The sequence below is a fragment of the Pristis pectinata genome, chromosome 26, assembly GCF_009764475.1.
Source record: "Pristis pectinata isolate sPriPec2 chromosome 26, sPriPec2.1.pri, whole genome shotgun sequence".
Classification (NCBI taxonomy): domain Eukaryota; kingdom Metazoa; phylum Chordata; class Chondrichthyes; order Rhinopristiformes; family Pristidae; genus Pristis; species Pristis pectinata.
The window spans coordinates 13994579-14014798 of NC_067430.1; the positions used below are offsets into that span (position 1 = coordinate 13994579).

The following is a 20220-nucleotide window of genomic DNA, read 5'->3' on the forward strand; positions in this document are numbered from 1 at the left end:
GGTGGTTGGCATGGACGGGTTGGGCCGAAGGGCCTGTTCTGTGCTGTATAACTCTATAATATTGGAACAAGACCAATTAAAAACATACAACCATACACATCAGGCTCAGTAGGCGACTCAGCCCCTTGAGTCTGCTGCAGCATCTAGTAAAATCATAGCTTACCTGATTGTAACTTCAACTCCACATTCCCCATTAACCACCCTAAATTATCACCCCCTTGTCTGTCAAGTATCCATCTTCCTCTGCCTTAAAATATTCAAAGATTCTACTTCCTTTGCTCTTTGAGGAAGAGAGTTCCAAAGACTCACAGCCCTCTGAGAGAAAACATTTCACCTCATCACTGCCTTAAATGTGTGAGCCCTTATTTTTAAAAGTGACCCCTAGTTCTAAGTTCCCCCACAAGAGGAAACACAGAGGAATTGATAGAATGCAGAGCTGGGCTGAGAAGTGGCAGATGGAGTTCAACCCGGAAAAGTGTGAAGTGATACATTTTGGAAGATCAAATTTGAAGGCAGAATACAAGGTTAATGGCAGGACTCTTAGCAGTGTGGAGGAACAGAGGGATCTTGGGGTCCACATCTATAGATCCCTCAAGGTTGCCGCACAGATTGATAGGGTTGTTAAGAAGGTGTTTGATGTGTTGGCCTTCATTAGTCGGGGTATCGAGCTCAAGAACCGTAAGGAAATGTTGCAGCTCTATAAAACTCTGGTCAGATCACACTTGGAGTATTGTGTCCAGTTCTGGCCGTCTCATTACAGGAAAGATGTGGAAGCTTTAGGGAGGGTGCAGAGGAGATTTACCAGGATGCTGCCTGGATTGGAGAGCATGTCTTATGATGATAGGTTGAGCGAGCTAGGGCTGTTCTCTTTGGAGCGGAGGAGGATAAGAGGTGACTTGATAGAGGTGTACAAGATGATAAGAGGCATAGATCGAGTGGACAGTCAGAGCCATTTTTACCGGGACAAAATCGTGAAGATGAGGGGGCATAATTTTAAGGTGATTGGAGGAAGGTATAGGGGGAATGTCAGGGGCAAGTTTTTTTTACACAGAGAGTGGTGGGTGTGTGGAACGCACTGCTGGCAGAGGTGGTGGAGGCAGATACATTAGGGACATTTAGAAGACTCTTAGACAAGCACATGAATGTTAGGAAAATGGAGGGCTATGTGGGAGGGAAGGGTTAGATAGATCTGAGAGTAGGTTAAAATGTCAGCAAAACATTGTGGTCCAAAGGGTCTGTACTGTGCTGTAACATTCTATGTTCTATGTTCATCCTCTCCACATCCTCCCTGTCAAAAACCCAGGTTCATTATTTCAAACACATCCCCTCTCGCTTTTCTAAATTCCCGTGGATATAAGCCTAGCCTGTTCAACCTTCCTTCAGAATACAACCCACCCATTCCAGTTCAACCAGAGCTGTTGCCAATGACTCAAATTCACAGCTGAACATACCACCCTTATCTCCTACAGGCTGTCTGCAGACTAGAATACTGGTTAAATACTGTGAAAAATTTTAAGCTAAAGAAACACTCATTTATGCAACACATTTTCATATCTCCGTAGTATCTTAACACAGGTCTTGCAATGAATTCTTAACAAACACGGTATTGTACAGTAAGAAGAGAAAGAGAAAGAAAAATTATATATAGTGCCTTCCATAGACTCTGATTGGTCCAGAGCAATTTTAAGCCAAATAAGTACTTCTGAAGTGCAGAGGGTGTTGTAATACTGAAATGTCAACTTGTGTATAGTAAGATCCCACAAACAATATGACAAGATAGGTCACTTTTGGGGGATCTTTAGCACAATAAATAATGGTCAAGAACTCCTGTGCTTGTTTTTGAAACAGTACTGTGGGCTTCCTTTGTCCATCAAGAGGGTAGACAGACGAAGACCTGGTTAAAGAACACAGCTGAAATACATCAGCTCTGACAGCCCAGTGTTCACTCAGTATTGCACAGGGCTGCCAGCCAAGAGTCTCTGGAGTGAATCATGAACTAAGACCTTCTGACTCAGGGCTGGCAACTGAGCCACAGCCAACAACTAACAGCAGACATTTTGGGCCAGTAACAACCAAAGTGGCCAGAAAACCTCATGCTATTTACCGAAGAAGAAATGTTTGACCAGTATACTGGGGGGAACTGATTGCTTTCCCACTGACGACAATAAAATGCTAGTTGATGGAGGAATGTTTTTCAGTATAAGGGAGGTGGAAGGTGTCAAGACCTCATCTGAAGGGCAGTGCTGCTGATAATGTAGCTCACTTACTCGGTACCATAATGGGAATCAAATAATGGCCTGGCAAATTCACAGCCTTGTCTCTAAGCAAGGAAAGCCAATGAAGACCAAAAAAAGACCTCAAATAATGGACTTTTACGGTCTCAGTCAGCCCTCCCTCCAACAACCTTCAGGCTTTGATAACCAGTAGTGGCACTGTGCCCGCAAAATACCTCAGAACATTTACACTACGTGAAAGGTAATATTTAAATGGAAATTGCTGTTATATCATTTCACCATTCTTTGCAATGTTCAGATTTCCTTACAACATAGGCCATTCGGCCCATCGAGTCCATGCTGGCTCTCAGAGCATTCCCATCAATCCCATTCCTCCAATTATTTCCCTATAACCTACTCTTTCGTGTGTCCATAATCACCCTGGATTCTCCCAGCAGCTACGTATGCTAGGGGTGATGTACCGCATCCTATTAGTCCAGCAACCGCACATCTTTGGGATGAGGGAGGAATCTGGGGGAAACCCAAGGGGTCATAGGGAGAATGTGCAAACTCCACACAACCAGCCCACCAAGGTCGGGATTGAACCCGGGAGTTGTGAGACAGTCTGAACTACCCGTTGGGCCACCATTCCACTCAAGTGCCTTGTACTGTGTGTTCAGCTCCTTACTGTGGCTCCACAATTAAAAGAAGCTAACCAGCATACTCGAGACATCAGCCCTGCAGGTTATCACACTCGGAACAGAGTATGCATTATGAGGAGAGACTAAGGGAGCTAGGGCTTTACTCTTTGGAGAGAAGGAGGATGAGGGGAGACATGATAGAGGTGTACAAAATATTAAGAGGAATAGATAGAGTAGGCAGCCAGCGCCTCTTTCCCAGGGCACCAAGGCTCAATACAAGAGGGCATGGCTTTAAAGTAATGAGTGGGAAGTTCAAGGGAGATATCAGAGGAAGTTTTTTTACCCAGAGAGTGGTTGGGGCATGGAATGCACTGCCTGGGGCATTGGTCAAATTCAAGAGATTGCTAGATAAGCATATGAAGGAATTTAAAATAGAGGGATATGGGGGAGGTAGAGGTTAGATAGTCTTAGGCGAGGTTTAAAGGTCAGCACAACATAGTGGGCCGAAGGGCCTGTATTGTGCTGTACTATTCTATGATTCTATGATTCTATGAACAAGCCCGGGCACTTTCAGACCGAGACATGTCAGACCCACCTTGTCCAATGTCTTTTTCAGGGCAGCTTTATCCTTCTCCAGCCGGACTGATGACCGCTCCAGCTCCCGCTTCTCGTTCTCTAGCTGGGCAATAGCCCGCTGCAGGACGCTCAGGCGCTCCTGGAGAATATGCTTTTCCTCCTGAAGTTTCTGCACACTCCGCAGTGCAATCTCATCACTTTCCTGCCGCTGGTGCAATACCTGATGGCAAAATGGAGAACAATGGGCCCAAGAACAGAACAAGTCCTGTCCACTGGACTGTGCGCCACAAGTGGTAAGATAGGTCTCAGCACTCCAGTGGGTGCAATATTAGTCAAGCTCTCCCTTCAGGGAACCACACCAATAAATGCAATGCTGGATTTGTATCCCAGCTTGTTACTCTCCAATGAAATAAACAAACTTTGCATCTAATCCCTGCTGTGATTGACCAGGACCACTTAATGGGGCAGCATAGAGGCATGTTATATCTACTGTCCACCGTCCATCTCCCTTCATAGATGCTGCCTGACCTTCTAAGTTCCTGCAGCATTTTGTGTGTTGTTCCTGATTTCCAGCATCTGCAGTTTTTCTTGTGTCCCTGTGTTACATCTATCCCTTGTTGTACCTGCATTGGGAGCGGTGGTGGGACAGTCCAAAGGTAGCTGTTGCATCTGAACTGGTGGGGCAAGTGTAAAGGGAGCTCTATTTTGCATTTAATCTGTATTGAATACTGGAAGAGGCAGGATAAAGGGAGCTTTATTCTACACCTTACCCATGTTGTGGTTGTGAAAACTAGTAAAGTCTTCCAATACAGAACCCGACATTGAACAATACACCAAGTGCGATGGTCACCCACGAGATACGAAAGCTGCAGGTTCTCACCTCCTGGTGTTTGCGCAGCTGACTTTCAAGCTCCGCCCGCTGCAGCTCTACGTCCTGCTGCTCGTTCTGCAGGGCTTGCACTCTGTCAGCCAGTGAGGAGTTCTGCTTCTTTGTCTCGATAACAGCCTGACGTGCTGCCTCTAGACGTTCCTGCAAGGCCGGAAAGAAAACAGACCACCAGAAAATTCAACTCTGCTTTAGTCAAGCCCAAGCCAGCCTGGAAATAAACAAGGCACATATACCCCAGATACTGTTCCTGAATCCCTCACACTTTGCAGAAGCCCTCTGACATTCAGCTCTCCAACCTCTGATTTTCTCTGCTCTCCTTTGGACTGGTGGCAGGAAGGCTTCACCTAAAGGCCACCTCTGGTCCCCACACCGGTAATCATTCTCCATGCAGGCATCAGCACATTACCAAGCTCTGACAGATGAGGAGGAGGTCTCCTACCCGAGTCTGCTTCTTCCGATAACACTTCCAGCAAACCACCTGCACATTTCTAAAGAACTGAGGAAAGCAGGAGACAAGAGCAAAGTACCGCAGGTGCAGGAATCCTGAAATAGTGGTGTTTAATAGGTTTCTAGATAGGCACATCAATATGCAGGGAATGGAGGGATACGGATCACGTTTGGCACACACATTGTGGGCCTGTTCCTGGACTGTATTGTTCTATGTTAAAAATGGAAAATGCTGGCAATTCTCAGCATGTCAGGCAGTATCTGCGGAAAAAGACTTAATGTTCCAGGTCAATAAATAGCTCTGATGAAAGGTCTCTGAGCTGAAACATTAGCTCTTTTGCTCCCCCTAATTATGCCTGAGGAAACCAGAAACCTAGTTTCAAAATGTAATTCCAATTCCCATATTAATACGAGTTGCAAGGCCAGTTATTACATTTTTCAATGTACTTTCATCAGCAGCAACTCATGTAACCTCTTCCATGCCCTAAACTTCCTTCTTTGCTTTTGGATGTGCAGATATAAATTTTAATCCTGATTTCCATGAGTAGGAAGGGATGGTCTTGGTCACTTTGGAACGTAGAACAATATTCAGCAATCAGCAAGTGTGGGAGTAAAATAAGAACTATAACCACAATAACAGTCTTCAGCCATGGTTAATGGGTAACCTTTGACCCCCGAGGCCTGAATCTCTTCAGAGGTCACTACAGATAACGGAATTTCCAAAGGGAAAGGGGCACAGTGAATTAATGGTGAGAGACATTTTTGAAGATGGAGAAATAGAAAACAAAGAAATATGATAAGCATCATGCTGGGGGCTAGATAGGTCAAGCTGTGTTTAATTTAAACATGGTTAAATCTAAATAGTTGTTTAGAAGCCGGACAGGTAACACATCATTGAAGTGGCACAGAGTTTGCATGAATGATGTTTAAAATTGAGAAAATAGGTGAGTGAGAATGATCCATTTCAACTATTTTGTGGCAATATAAACTTTATTCACATTCTCAAAGTTTCACTTTTATCATTGAGGGGCTGAAATGTAGCCTCTCATTAAACTCACAGAGGGGAATAACTCAAACCCTTTTAATAGGACGAATGGAGAACTACGAATGGTGAAAGGAAGATTAAAGTGTGAACTGACCCCACAGTTCTAGAGCTAGGCTCAAGGATGTTTTGACCTGTGTCTGCTGCTCCGGGACACTGGAGTCCCTGGAATTCCGAAGCCACAGCACCTGTGCCCTGCATGGTGCTGTTTTCCATTTCCTGACAGACGCACTGAGGACTTAAAATCCAGCACACCCCTGGAGATAGAATCCATCTTATTTATATTGTGGCTTGCTGTAATTTTAGGGGTAACTCTTACTGTCTGCAGTGCACACAAAGAGATAGGGAGGTGGAGTGATAGGGAGAGAGCTAGGGTGTGGGGGGAGATGTGGATGGAGCGATTTAGGAAGGGAGAAGGGGGAGCGCATGGAGCTCAAGTGAGCGCGAGTTTGGGACAGAGCTCTGGGGGGGAGCGCAGTAACTAGAGATCAAGCTCGGCTAGTGGCCCAAGAACTATAATCCTTAGCAGTTAACAGAGGCAGTGAACCATTTCCTGATGGCTCCAAAGCTGGTCCTGGTGTCGTAGCCTCTGCCATCTGTGCAGTGACGCTGATCACACTTGACGTTTTTTGGCAAGGTGGTTACAACTTTGTATGGCTGCCACAGGAGGTGGGTACTCCAGGCACTGATGGAGTGTATACACTGTGTCAGGGAATGTTGTCAGAGTGCCAGCCAGACGACATTGGCAGAGAGCCAATTATTGGGGCCAGGTTTGGAAAGACTCAGGTTGTACAGTGAGCTCATTTGAAATGTGTTAGGCTCATTACCATTAGAGTCTGACTTAATGGCCCAGTCTACTGGGTTCTGAGTAGCAACACAGTCAAGGGAAGTAGACTAAATTTCCAGTCTCGTCAGAATTTCAATTTAATCGGTTTTAGTCTAAGGAACTGAAGTGGAAAAACCTTGTCAGCTATCTAATGAATAGCGGGATCCAAATAGATCGTGAATATCCCAAATTTGATTCTTGCCCTGTGGCAAATTAGCTGGTTCTATCTAATAAGTGTTTCTGGACAAAGGGAGGGAAAAATGATGCAAAGGCTCCCACCTCTGGTCAATACCCAGTAACCTGTATGACGGACAGATGCCAGGACAGGATTTGGGGGTTTAATGTGATGCCTCTTGCAGTCAAACAGTCAATCCATGATTATATATGAAAATTGTAAACCAAGCTGAGGTACTGAGAGGTACTGTATGTGTGTACCCAGTATGGCAAAGCCTCTCCAGAAAAGGAGGAGAAGCACAGTGAAAGAATAAAACTGCAGTGAAATTCAAGAAGTGTCAGGCTGAAGTGGAGAAGCTGGATTGGTGTGAGTCACCATCCTTCCTGAAGCTGAACTCAATCTGCAGTCACTAAATTAAGATATAAGAGCAGCCCCTGCAGGTGGATTGTGTACCAGCAGACGGAAAGCTGTTTCTTATAAATACCGTCGCATCTCTTTTGTGTCACTTGTGGCCTTTCTTACTTTGTTCTTCTGTACCCTCAAGTTACAAGTTTAAGGTGAAGAAGGCAATCTGCTCCCTGCTGTGGACTGGCCGTCAGGAGCTGAATGACTCTGGTCTAATTACAGTGCCTTCCCTTCCCTATTTTGCCATTACTCAGTGTGTCAGTGTGGCTGTAATCAATGGGGGAAAAGGAGGAATGGTGGGAAAATGCAGGAAAACAGGGAAGCTCCAAAGATCTGGCAGCCAGTGTGTTTTATCTTTCTGCACAGTCAGCTCAAAAAGGTATAACTTTCCATATTTCCTTACAATACAAGGAATACCATTTGGCCCACCAAGTCTATGCCATCTCACTGAGCAATCCCATTTCCCCCAACAATTTCCCCTGTAGCCTGTTTTGCCCAGATTCCCATCAATTCCCCCATTATACACTAGGGGCAACATACAGTGACCAATTATTCTACCAACCCATGTCTTTGGGCTGCAGCAGAAACAGAGAGCACTTAGCACAGGCAGAACATGCAAACTCCGCACAGGGAGCACTGCAGGTCAGGACTGAACAGGCTAGAGCAGTGAGGCAGTGGCTCTACCAGCTGCATTAATATGTTGCCCCTTGTTTTCACTGGTCTCCCGCTGAAACTCCAGGAGGAGTCGGCAAAATCCATCGGAAGTGGTTGCACAAGGCCTCTGTTGTTCCCGTACCTTCCCACGTTGCTGGATAAGGGAGTGGGTGGAACTTGCAAGGCAGTTAACAGCTGGGGCACAGCCAGTGATGAGGTCATCCCAAACCTCAACAAGCACCCAAAACCACAGATGTAAAAGAAGTAGTTCACCAAATTGGCCCCTTGCTCAGGTGATAAAGGAGAAGAGGCTGTCAATGGGAGATAAGGTCAGAGGGTCACACAGCACAGAAACAGGCCCTTTGGCCCAGCACATTCATGCCAACCTTTTGTCCATCTACAGTAATCCTACTTCCCCGCACTGGATCCGTATCCTCCTATGCCTTGCCGATCTAAATGCCTGTCTAAATGTCTCGTAAACAATGTACCTAATTCCATCACTTCGTCCGGCAGCGAGTTCTGGATATCAACCACTCTCTGTGGAAAAAACTTCCCCCTCAGATCCCTTTAAAACTATTTCTTCTCATCTTAAACCAATGTCTGTTTTTGATACCCCTACCACGGGAGAAAGATTCTGATTATTTATCCTATCTATGCTTCTTATAATTTTATATACCTCTATCAGGTCACCCCTCAGTCTCCTTCACTCCAGGGAAAGCAAGCCCATAACTAAAGTCCTCCAATCCAAGTAACATCCTGGTAAGTCACCTCTGCACTCTCTCCAGTAAACCTCATTCTTCCTGTAGTGTGGCAACCAGAACTGCACACAATACTCCAAGTGCGGCCTAACCAGTGTTTTGTAAAGTTGCAACATAACATTGCAACTTTTACATTCTATGCTCTAACCAATGAAGACAAGCATGCCAGATGCTTTTTACACCACCCTATCTACCTGTGTTATCACTTTAAGGTAATTATGGACTTGAACCCCAAAGTCCCTTTGTTCATCAACATTACTTTGCGCCCTTCCATGTATGTATATGTCCTACCACTATTTGACTTCTCAAAATACATCACGTCGCATTTATCAGGATTAAATTCAATCTGCCAACATTCCGCCTCACTTTCTATCTGCTCTGTCCTGCTGTAGCCTTAGACAACCTTCCTCGCTATCCACCACAGCCCCAGCTCGACAGTGCATCAAGGCTTGAATTTATGTGGGGATAAAGGAAAGCAGGCTCCAGAGGTGGGTGCAAAGTTGTGCTGACACCCTGCTGCATTACACTGCTGCAGCACTCTCTGGAAGGAAACTCATGTTTGACCATCAAGCCACCCAAAGAATTACCTGATAATGTGTCTGGAATAACAGTGTGATTAAAGTAATTGCATTGGACAGTTTGAATCAACCCTAGATTCTAATTTGGATCTGAAGAATATGGGTATTGAAGGTCCTGCTTATTTGAATAAATGGTGGACAACCTACTGCTGCATGTGTTGGACCAATCAGCCTGCTCCTACCTCCAAGACAAGAAGTTATGTGCATGTCCAGCTCCAGAGAGCTGAGCATCTGATCAAAGCCGATTACTGATCGAGTGTTGGACTATCAAAGGTTCTAGCTTTTAAAACTTAAAACAAAAACAAAGCTCCATCTGCTTTCTCAAGTGGATGTACAAGATCACAGCACACTGTTTGAAGAGAATTGTCCTCCTCTGTGGCCTGGTCAATAACTATTCCTCGGCCAACACCAAAAGCAGATTATCTGTTTGTTTATCTGTGTGGCTTATATTTTCCATATTTCCATATGATATAGGTGGTGGTCATTTGGCCCAATGGGATTATACCAACTCTCAGAGCAATCCCATTCCTTTGCTAATTTCCCTGCATTTGTGTATGCATCTCCCCTCAATGTTATGCTCACAAGCTCATTATTTCCAAAAACAATTAACGGATCTTTGACTGGTAAGGAACTCTCTCACCTGCATCCAACAAGGAAGGAAAGGCAGCTCAGTGTTCAGGAATTCAGCACCATGTCTCTAATCAAATTTTATCAATGTGTTGACTGGGAGTTTAGTGTAACAGTGGAAGATTGATTGTCTCTCACTATCCATCTCCTCTTTCTCTCACACAACGCCTCTCTATCCTATATTAAATGTAGCCCCAGGAGTACAACATTATTGAGCATACCTATGTTAAGAGACACCTTCAGAATGACAGGTTCAGTGCCCCCCCCACCACCACTACCCCTGGGCCCACAGCCAGGTTCTGTGCTGTTATGTCTGGCTTGTTGGTCGCCAGCCACCATGCCAGGGTGAGAGGAAACAGGTGTGCGACTGGCTCAGATTTACCATAAATTAATCTCAAAAGCAGCATTGCATGGGGAATGCTGGAAACTGCATCAGAGTACAAGGATGAATTTTGAACAGAAGTCATAGTCATGGAGTTATACAGCATGCAAACAGGCCCTTCAGCCCAACTTGTCCATGCCGACCAAGTTGTCTAACTGAGCAAGTCCCATTTGCCTGCATTTGGCCCATACCCCTCTAAACTTTTCCTGTTCGTGAACCTGTCCAAATATCTGTTAGAAGTTGTCATTGTACCCACCTCTACAGCTTCCTCTGGTAGCTCGTTCCACATACCCAACACCCTCCGTGTAAAAAAAAGTTACCCCTTTGGTCTCTTACAAATTTTTGCCCTCTCATCTTAAGTCTATGTCCTCTAGTTTTCGACTCCCCTACCCTGGGAAAAAAGACTCATGAGTTTACATACCTCTGTAAGGTCGCCCCTCAGCCTCCCACTCTCAAGTGTCCAATCGCGTTTCTGGAATGGTACTTTTCGATCCGAAAATGGCTACAATCTCATCCCTTTGCAGGAAAAGCACTCATTTTCAGACACACAGTGCTGAAAAAAAATTGGCGGCTAGATTTCTAGGCTAAAATGTTTGTAGAGGAGTGCAGCTGTGTCTCTAGGCCAGGCGGTTGCTAGGAGTACAGGGGTATAATGTCGGGAAATGCAGCTTTGATCTTGTCCTATTGCTGTTCAAGCTCACCTGGAGAATGCGACGGTCATGCTCGCTGCTGCTCAAGGCCTTCTGCAGCTGCTGGGCCTTCTCCTGGAGGGCCGAGGCACTGGCTACCTTGTCGGACAGCGATAGGGACAGGCTCTGCACCTTGTCCTTCAGCTGGCTCTCACCCTCCTCGGACTTGGCCAGCGAGGAGTTCAGCCGGTCCACCGTCAGCTGCAGGCTGTTGGCCTTGGAGTGGCTATCGGCCACCTGCCTCTGCAGGGTTTCGATGCGCTCCTGCAGCACCTGGATCTCAGCCTCGCGGTCGCTCGTCACCAGCCTTGTTCTCTGCAGCTCCCCCTCCAGTGAGCGGCGAGCCAGCTCCAGCTTCGTGATGCGGCTCTCGGAGGCGTCAAGGATCTCCTTCAGCTTACGCTTGTCGTTCTCCAGCTTGGCCTCATTAGCTTTTATTTTGCTCATCTTGTCCTAGAGTTAAAGCACAAAGAACGGAGCCACACTTTACATCCCTTGTGTTAGCCAGGGCTCAGTGGGTAGCACACTGATGCAGCCGTACAGCATGGAAACAGGCCATTCATCCCACCACTTCCATGCTGACCAGTGGGCACCTTCTGTATTAATCGGTTAGCGTAATGCTTTACAGTGCCAGTGACCCGGGTTCAATTCCGGTCACTGTCTGTAGGGAGTTTGTATGTTCTCCACGCGTCTGCGTGGGTTTCCTCCGGGTGCTCCGGTTTCCTCCCACATTCCAAAGACGTACAGGTTAGGAGCTGTGGGTATGCTATGTCGGCGCCGGAAGCGTGGTGACACTTGTGGGCTGCCCCCAGAACACTCTATGTGAAAGATGCATTTCACTGTGTGTTTCGATGTACATGTGACTAATAAAGATATCTTATCTTATCTTCCTGACTTGGCCTGTAGCCTTCTATGTCTGGGCGATTAAGTGCTTGTCTAGACACATTTTAAATACTGTCAGTGATTCTGCTTCCACCACACTCTCTGGCAGTGCATTCCAGGTACTCACCACTCTCTGGGTGTAAAAGGTCCCCCTCACCTCCCCTTTGAATCTCTTCCCCCTTATCCTAAATCTACATCCTCTTGTTTTATCTACCCCTCATATGCAGAAAAGTTTCCTGTGGTCTACCCCATCCTTACCCCTCGTAGTTTTATGTACCTCAATCATGTCCCCTCCTAACCTCTTCTGCTCCAGGGAAGGCAGACGTAGCCTCTCCAGTCTCGCCTCAGGCTTTCTGTAAGTCAGGGGATCGTGGGTTCAGGTCCCACTTCAAAGATGACCAAAATAACTAGGGCTTGGGCTTCATTCCAGAACCAAGTTACAGAAGGTCTTTGGGATGTGAGAGCATCCGGAGGAAATCTTCACAGTCACAGGGAGAACATGCAAAGTACACACAGACAACGCTGGAGGTCAGGATTGAACCTGGGTCACTGGAGCTGTGAGGCAGCACCTCTACTAGCTATGCCACTGTGAAACCAAACTACTTAATGAGATGCCAGGGAAGCTTGAACAGAGGAGAATGAGGTGGAGAGATTTGGGGAGGGAACTCCAGAGCCAGGCAGTTGAAGGTACAGTGGCAATGGTGTCATAATAAAATATGGGGGCATGCAAGAGCTCTGAATCTGGGGAGTGTAGAGATCTCGAAGAGCTGGAGAGCTAGAGGACAGCTGAAAAGTAGGGAAGTAGTTACCATGAAGAGATTTAAAAATAAAGTTGTTTTAATATCAGGAGACTGGTTAACCAGGGGCCAATAGAGATTGGCGAGGGAAGGATTCTCTGGGAACACGGCACTTCTTCAGTGCTGATCTCAAATGCCTCCCCGATCTCCTTTGCCCCACCACTGTCAGTCTCACCTTTAGCTGCATGGGCCTTGAGTTCTGGAAATTCCTGCCGAAACCTCTCCCCTTTCCATTTCCCCTTTAAGATATTCTTTAAAATCTCTCTTTGACCAAGCCTTCAATCATCTGCCCAATGTCTTTGTGACTCAGAATGATTTGTTCTCTGATTAGACTCCTGTGGAGCACTTCAGGCATTTTTCTCACTGCATTTAAGATGCTATATAAATGGGAATTGTTGTTGTTGCTAGAGTGTAGCGAGGTGCCAATTCACAGAAACCTGGAGCTTACTAAGGATTAGTAACCCAGCAAGCTCTTCAGTTATCCACTGAACCACCAGAAACTGAAGCCTCATGTTAACCCAATAATGTTATCCTCATGCCACTCACAGCCCTCCCCCACCCACCCCCACATTCCAGCTCCCAGTGCAACCATCAATGTTTTCAGCACTTGGTTTTTATAACAGCAACTGTACTTCACACTGTCAGCCTTGCTCTAGGCCTTCATTACAGATGGACCTGACTACACCCACAGGGGCGCTTAGCAATGTGACATGGCTGCTCTGTCAGCCAAATATTTTCCACAAGTGTGCTTCTGTTCCACGTCCCCAATCCAGGAGACTACCTCTCTCAGTGTATATGCTTTCTCTCTGCCAGACCTGTTCCCAGCAGTCAATGCCAAGAGAAATATGAAGTATTTGTCTGTACCACAGCCAGTGCATACGACTTCATTCCAGACACTCACCAGCTAATTCAGGAACTTCCAGTACTGCTAAATGAAGCCTGTGGGGTTTCCTTGGATACCTTTGACTCCTTCAGAGCAATTTTTAAGGATGTCTCATCTAATCCTTATATTAACTGGATAAGCAACCAGAATGATTCTTCATGCTTATTTTACTCAGAAGAGCATCTTGCAAATTAATATTGTAGCCCAGGACAGTAGGATAAACTTCCAGCTTAATGAACAAGATTCTGGTGTTCTAGATCTGCTTTACAGGGGGTCCTGTGAGATCCAGGCACAGTTTATTCCTTTCAGAGGCAGACTGGCCTACACTGACTGAAGTTTGAAGTGATCCTATTGAGCCAAACACAGTTCTGAGTAGGGTGGACAGAGGAGATTGCTGGGTGGTTCTTCCTCAGGTTGGAGTTTTAAGGGAAGTCAGAGCTAGAGGATAAGCACAGCTGAGTGAGGTGGACATTTCAAGGCTAAGGTCAATAAGTTTTGGTCAGGAAAGGTTATATTGATCAGGCAGGAGAGTGGACAAGACGGAATCAGCCAGAATCCTACTGAACGGAGTAGCAGGCTCAAGAATAGTGAATATTGCTCCTGTTTCTTTTTTTTTCCCCTATTCTTACTTTTGTAGGGCTGGAATATTTCCTAACCCTTTTATTTCATAATTCCCCTTAAACACCACCCTAAAACCATTCTTTGATCTGGAAGGGAAAAAGATTCCTTTTTCCCTCCACCATTGCAATTTTATCCCCTTCTCACCCTAAGGTGACACTTGCTGGAGTGGTGCTCTGTACAGTCCCATTGAATGAAGCACCGAGTGATTCACCCTGTGGTGTCACTTGGTGTCTCATTCAATTGAACTAGAAAAAGAGTTAGTGGGATGAGCATTTCATCCCCGACTTCAGGGCCTCCTGACCCGATAGTAGAACAGTTACTGACCAGACCACAGAAGTACTTAAGTTATGTCATTGAAACATACAAGATTCTGAAGGGGCTTGACAGGGTGGATGCTGGAAGGGTGTTTGCTTTGGCTGCATTATCTGGCAGTACGGTGCATCGTCTCAGGATAAAGCATCAGAAGTTTAAGACTCTTAGGAGGAACTTCTTCATCCAGAGGGTTGTGACTCTTTGTGACCACAGTCAAGGCTGCTCCACAATTGAGTATGTTCAAGGTTGAGATTAAAATATTGTTGGACTCCAAATGAATCAGGGGATGTAGGGATCCAGCAGAAAGGTGGAGTTGAGGAAGAGGACCAGCTGCGATCTAGTGGGATAGGTGAGCAGTTTGAAGGGCAGTGGAGCCTGTTCCAGTTCTTGCCTCCATTTTACGTGGGATGTGTTCAGACCACGAGAGGTGCTATATAAATGGAAGTTTCTTAATTATTGGTGTTACAGACCTAATTCTGCACAGGGCAACTATCAACCACTCCTTCCCACCCCCACTATCATCAACTGCACCTTCTTCCCACCCACCACCTCCCTGATACTACTAAAGGGCAAACAAGCAGTTCCCTTTTAATGGGAGTGTGGTTATGGGCAGTCACTGGTGTTGTGGAGCTTATGGTGACAGGGGCAAGTGAGGTGGGTTGGAGCGTGGTTAGAGATGTCCAGCTAAAGTCACCACCCCATGGGGTTTACTGGGCTGTGAGGTTGAGTAGGGAACTTTATCTTTGAAGCTTGAAACACTCTGGGCAGCTGATAGAAAAACACAGGTGAGGGGAAGGGAATGGAGGAGGAAGTCACCGAGGGTGAAGCATTATTGGGTAAACCCTGCTGGGAATTGTGCGGCTGGGATGGGGTGCAGGGACACCATGATCAGTGAATTACAGTAGTGGCTGTATGTTGTGTCCTGCTTCCAAAATACCATTCCACTGACCTCCATGGGACTGCGCTGGATACAGAAAACCACAGGCAGCTGCTCCTGTATTAATACCATTGACTAAGAATAAATTTCTGGCCACCTGCCTCCAGGTGCACAGATGGATTTGGATGAAGTGCCAAGTGGCAACTGGTGCCTGTGGAACTGAATTCTGGAGGAAATAGGTCAGTCAGGAGGAGCAGAGAGGTCCAGGGGAAGTAAGGATGAGACAAGTCAAAGGCTACTCACCTCAAGCACCTCAAGGGCAGCATAATGGCATAGCAGGTTGTGGTGCTGCCTCACAGCTCCTATGTCCTGGGTTCAATCCTGACTTCAGGTATTGTTTGTGTGTCCGTGTGGAGTTTATAAAATCTCCCTGGGACTGCACTAGTTCACCCAGGTGCTCCGGTTTCCTCCCACATCCCAAAATTGGCTGTTGCAAATTCCCCCTAGTGTAGCTGGGTGGCAGCAGAATCAGTATGGAGTTATGGGTATGTAAATGAAAATAGTTTACAGGGAATAAGTTGGGGAATGGGATTGATCAGATTGCTCTGGGAGATGGCAGCAACTCGATGGGTTGAATAACCTCCTTCTATGTTGTATTGGAATAGAAGGCCCAATAATAACACTGTACATTAAGGTAGGACAGTGTATTGCAGGATAACACACCCTCTTTGTCATTCTATCATAGTGCTGTTACAGAGTCACAGCGGGTCCTGGTATCCACGCACTCTGGTTTCTCTTTTAGTTCTGCACTCGATAACTAAAAGAGAAATCAGACAAACCATACAGCCTGGACCCTAACGGTCTTGCATCAGGAAAGAATGATCTAACTGCTCGGGAGAATTTATTAATAACTAAAAAATTGGTTGTTTTTATTGGATTTCACTAAATTCTCATTTGCACCTTCAGGATTAAATGCCTTCTCATGTAACCACTTGAGTGGTTAAGACACTCGTGCAATAGACATGTGACCCTTGTTATAACTGCAGGGCTGAGCTCCCCCTTTGCACACAAGGTAGGTGCACTTCCCGATTTAAGCCAGTGGCAACCCCCCCAGGTCAGGGGTAATAGGAACCACACTACAACTAGTGTCAAATCTAGGCTTAGTGCAGGAGAAAAAGTTTCAGCTTACAGGAACCAGTGCCTAAGTATCTGGTCATTACTGGTTTGCATATGAAAGTAACAGTCATGTTTCCCTGGATGAGGCTAAAAAGTTCTTCAGGCAGCATCTGTGGAGAGAAAATGGACAGTCAACGTTTTGAGTCAAAACCCTTCATCTGGACCCGAATCATCAATTCTCCATTTCCCTCCACAGATGCTGCCTGACCCGCTGAGTTCCTCCAGAATTTTGTTTTTTGCTCCAGATCCAGCATCTGCAGTCTCTTGTGTCTCCTGTCAACAAAACGTACTTCACTGGCTGTAGAGCAGTTTGGGACGGGCTGGACTTGTGGAAGATGAATAAGTGAAGGAGATGCCCATATCCCTGCTGTGAGTCAACATCGTTAGAAAAGGACCAAAGATGGAACTGGTGGCTAGCACACCCTTACATTCTGTGGAAGGAAGAGGTGCTGGGTGACTGCATCAGCCTTACCTGTGTGGTCCTCCTCTCGGTGTCGGCTGACTGGATAGTCCTCTCCAGTGTGGCAATCTTATCAAGCAGTACTTTGCGCTCTCGTTCATTGCGACGGATTGTCTCTTCCTGCAGCATTAGTGCAGTCTGAGCACTGGTCAGCCTCCCATCAATGCCCTTCTTACCTGGAAATACAAGGATTGTCACTCGGGAGTCAGTACCAATCCCACCAGACCAGCCGAGAAACGCACGATTCGAGAGATTAGCTGCGTGACCAACCTTCCTCGCACTCAGCCAACGACTTCTGCAGCTGTTGCAAGCAGCTGCTGACATTGTCCCGATCGGACTCCAGCTCTTTCAGCTGTCTGCTCAGGTTAGAGCCTTGAATACGGGCTTCATCCTGAGGGGAAAGTTGACAGAATTAAGATACGATATTTATTTATTAGTCACATGTACATCGAAACACACAGGGAAATGTACCTTTTTGCATTACTGAGAATGAGCTGGGGGCAGCCCGCAAGTGTCGCCACTCTTCCGGCGCCAACATAGCATGCCCACAGCTCCTAACCTGTACATCTTTGGAATGTGGGAGGAAACCGGAGCACTTGGAGGAAACCCACGCAGACACGGGGAGAATGTACAAGCTCCTTACAGACAGCGGCGGGAATTGAACCCGGGTTGCTGGCACTGTAATAGCGTTACGCTAACTGCTACACTACCGTCTCTGGGCAGCCCCTCAGGAAAAAGAAAGTATAAAAACAAAAAGACAATTGAGCTTGTTCCTTACAATCAGTACAGTAAATACTTGGATTGCACATCAAGTCTATCAGCTTCTGGAAAATGGATGATCATTACAGCTGAAACTGTGTTGATGAAGAGATGATGAAAACATCTCATCTGACGGACTCACTATGTTCTTGGGGGTGTAGGTTTGCATGTCTGCATGCTGTACATTGGGAGGGTTTGCAAGTCCTCCAAGTCTGACTATAGCTTCCATTCAGCAAAGCTGAATGCAAGGTCTCACAAGTTTTATTCCCTCTTGCTTTCTTTTCAAATTTACCAAGTAAATGAGGCCATGAAGTGGTTTGTCATTCTAACCAAACCTCGCTTATCTGTTTTAAGAAAGTCAGGGTGCAGCTCTCTCACTCCCACACATGGAAACTTAATTAAAGTTGAATTCTTCTGACACTTCCCTTGACAGTATTTATAAACTGCTCTGAGTTACCCCAACTCTGTGTTGCCTCTGACTGACTTTGGACTCCTATTATAAATGAAAATGCCTTTCCATTATAAGAATGTCCAAATTTTTCTTTCTTGATCCATTTCTGTTAGTTAATGCTAACTGTTTTTCCAATCTTCCACCACCAATTTTCATCTTATTGACCACACTACACTACTTTTGAGAATGTTCCCAAGAAGTCATTGTGAGTCCATTTTCTTTGTTTATTGCAGCAATCGCTAGCTTTTCACCTCTCCCAGGTCCCTGGTCCCTCCTGCATAACATTAACCCAAAATATACAGCAGTCTGGTCTATGAAACTTTACAACAGATCGGTCGCATGCAGTATAAGGTGTATTTGCAAGCTCCCAATACCTTAATAACTAATTCAGTCCTGAACACTGCCTAAGGTGTTTCTTCTAGTGCCAGCATTTACCAGTGAATTACTGTACATCAAATGTATTTCGTGCAGACAGGCCAATTGGCCTTTGCCAGAGTTGATGTTCCAGTGGAGATCACTCACCCTCCTTCACCTAACCTTACCCCCTTAGGGTGCTTCCCAAGTTGTCACCTACATGTGTCCATGTCCTTTGTGTCACCAACTTTTGTGGAAGAAAATCCACGATCTAAGCAACCCTCTGGATAAGAACACTTCTCCCAAATTCCTCACTGGATTTGCTGACGACTATCTTATTCTCAGGTCCTGAACTTACTCACAATGCAAACATCTTCCACTTTATCGACTTTTGAAAACCCAATTTACTCAGCCTTCCAGAGCCCCAGTGTCATTAGTCTTTCCTAATCATTTTAATCTATCAGTCCTGGTACTCTGAAAACATTAACTGCACCTTCTGTAATACCTGCAAAAAAATCACAAACTCTTAACCGACCTCAGCCAAAACCCTTATGACAGCTCCTGCCTCCCTCCCTGTGCCAGCATTCTCACTTCATGTCCTTACCCGGTCCCGCTGCGCATCTCTCAGTTCCTGAAGGAAGGCTCGCAGTGCTGCTCGAACCACTTCAGGGTCGATGTCTGCCCCAAACTGCTCACTGCGGGTGGGGGAGTGCGAGCGCTCGGGTGACGTAGGGTGGGACGTGGTGCTGTGCTCCGGGGTTCCGGTCCGAGGGATTGGGCTGCCCTGACCATCTGTTGTGGTGGCGAAGGTGTTGTCAAGACCTGAAATCACACAACAACATCTACAATGTTGCTACACGGACAGTAGGCTCACCCCCGAGGTGCTGGATCCTGTGTTCAAGTCCCACTCCAGAGTCTTCATCACAAGATCCAGCTGATGCTCCAGTGCATTGCTGAGAGAGCACTGCCCTGTCACACCAAACTCTGGAGACACAAGAGACTGCAGATGCTGGAATCTGCTGGAGAAATGATTCCCCTCCCCACCTCCCTTTCACCGTCCTCTCCTATCAGATTCCATCATCTTTAGCCCTTCCTCACTTCCACCTATCACCTCCCAGCTTCTGACATCATTCCAACTCTCCCCTTTACCTCATCTGCCTATCACCTCCCTCACCTGGATCCTCCTATCGCTAGACAGCTCTTGCTCCACCCCTCCCCTCCACCTTTTTTTATACTAACCTTCTCCTCTCTTTCTTTCCAGTCCAGATGAAGGGTCTCAACCCAAAACATTGACTGTCCATTTCACTCCATAGATGCTGCCTGACCTGCTGAGTTCCACCAGCAGTTTGTGTGTTCTCCAGCATCTGCGGTCTCTTGTGTCTCCATGCTGTAATTGTTGACGTTTCGGGTTGAAACCCTGCACCGGGACTGAGAGCTCTGCCTTCTCAGGGGGATGCAGAAAAAGCCACTTGCAACATTTCAAAGAAGTATCCCCTGTTCCTTGGGAAATAGTTAACCTGAGTCATCATCACTTAAAGCAGACCATCTGATCTTTATCACGCTCCTGTTTATGGAACCTTGCTGTGTCCAAATTATCTCTCACAGCTCCACATCACAACATTGCCAGAGTGATACAAAGAGTTTTGTACTTGCAGCTTTGTATAATATCTTCATACTATTGTAGGGAGTGAACACCATCTGCTGGTTACCTCCATTCCTCATCCCCAAGCCTGAACAGTGGGCCTT

General features: G+C 46.2%; 1 protein-coding gene across 4 annotated transcripts in view; it reads right to left on the reverse strand.

Moving 5' to 3' along the window:
• The window catches only part of LOC127583316 (rootletin-like), a 91726-nt gene that overhangs the window by 12893 nt on the left and 58613 nt on the right, over nt 1–20220 (reverse strand). For all 4 annotated transcript variants that reach the window (XM_052039174.1, XM_052039173.1, XM_052039172.1 and 1 more), the window contains exons 28-33: nt 19079–19296; nt 17181–17301; nt 16923–17086; nt 10915–11355; nt 4311–4460; nt 3450–3650 (exon numbers count right to left, since the gene is read on the reverse strand). In XM_052039174.1, the coding sequence (XP_051895134.1) occupies nt 3450–3650; nt 4311–4460; nt 10915–11355; nt 16923–17086; nt 17181–17301; nt 19079–19296 (1295 nt within the window). The remainder of the gene's footprint in view (nt 1–3449; nt 3651–4310; nt 4461–10914; nt 11356–16922; nt 17087–17180; nt 17302–19078; nt 19297–20220) is intronic.